Source organism: Monopterus albus, unplaced genomic scaffold, assembly GCF_001952655.1.
Source record: "Monopterus albus unplaced genomic scaffold, M_albus_1.0 scaffold348.1, whole genome shotgun sequence".
Lineage (NCBI taxonomy): Eukaryota > Metazoa > Chordata > Actinopteri > Synbranchiformes > Synbranchidae > Monopterus > Monopterus albus.
In genome coordinates this window covers 20,390-21,457 of record NW_018128228.1, presented here as the reverse complement: position 1 = coordinate 21,457, position 1,068 = coordinate 20,390, and the positions used below count along the sequence as shown (strand labels likewise).

General features: G+C 44.3%; 1 protein-coding gene across 7 annotated transcripts in view; it reads left to right on the top strand.

Moving 5' to 3' along the window:
* Nucleotides 1-1,068, top strand: part of slc67a1 (solute carrier family 67 member 1) — a 27,022-nt gene that overhangs the window by 9,645 nt on the left and 16,309 nt on the right. For 5 of the 7 annotated variants that reach the window (XR_002277017.1, XR_002277018.1, XR_002277019.1 and 2 more), the window contains exon 11: nt 10-263. The exons of 1 other annotated variant lie outside the window; for it this stretch is intronic. Coding sequence is in view for 1 of the 6 variants with exons in the window: in XM_020625179.1 (XP_020480835.1) it covers nt 10-145 (136 nt within the window). In the remaining 5 variants the exon portion in view is untranslated. Of the gene's footprint in view, nt 1-9; nt 434-1,068 lie in introns of those variants that run through there. One more of the 7 variants, XM_020625179.1, reaches the window with a different exon arrangement.

The following is a 1,068-nucleotide window of genomic DNA, read 5'->3' as shown; positions in this document are numbered from 1 at the left end:
GTCTCTCAGAGTTAGCAATGGTAACAAGAACCATATCCTGCAACTTGGCGCCCTGACCTGTGAGCCAGCTGAACTTTGCAGACGACCGGTCCATTTTCCTGAGCAATGGTCCTGGACCAACAGCGGTCATCCTGTGCCAGGCTGAGCTGGAGATCCGATATGCGGTCCTGATCTGAATGCTTCCCTGATGAGAGTGTGACCCCCTGATTTCAGTGGCAGTTGTGAACAGTCCCACACATCATCGGGCCGGCCAGAAACTATAGGTAAGCGGAACCTTGATTATACATAAACTCCGCACATTGAATTAATTCTAAATTAAAGCTGATGTGTGGGCTGCCCACTCTCGACCTTCTAAATTGGTTCCAAAACAGTAAGGTTAAAGAAACACAGTTTTTTTTCCTGTTTTCGAATGCTGTGCTGGTTTGTTCTTTGTCACATGTACAGTTAACAGAAGCACATAGTCTCACTTGAGGGGAAGTAAATGAGTGCCGTTGATCACAGAATTTGATGCCAATAAGGGACGTAAAATCCTCGTTTCATAAGTGGATTTTTGCTACGTTGTAGCAGTTGTCTCCTCTATTTTCCCATTTCCTTTTTAATTTCCCTCCGGCTGGAGCAGAGGCAGAGACTCCTCTCAACCAAACAAATGACTCTCTGATACATACACACATGTGATAACAGGCACAGGGAAAGTTGCTGTTCTCTGTGTGGGGGGATAACTGTACAAAAGGCTAATTAAAACGTTTTTCCATAAGTGTATCATGCTGGACAATAGGTTCATTGTGAGAATTCGTTGTGGAGTTAACGTGCCTTGTACAGCAGTGTAAAATTTTGGGTGGGAATAGATTTAGTGGGGAAAAATTGCATCAGTTAGGTTGAATGCTTGTCCTGTTGAGATAAAACGGTGAAATTGATTGGGAATCAACCCCCAGAAATTGTGCGCAGAAGGGGTTAGCCTTCTGTAGAAGATTCACAGTTTGATCAGTCTCACCGGGCCAAGAGTCTCTCATAAAGGACAGCGTCACGTGTGGCATATTAATATTTCATGATGGCTGACTGTGATGTGAT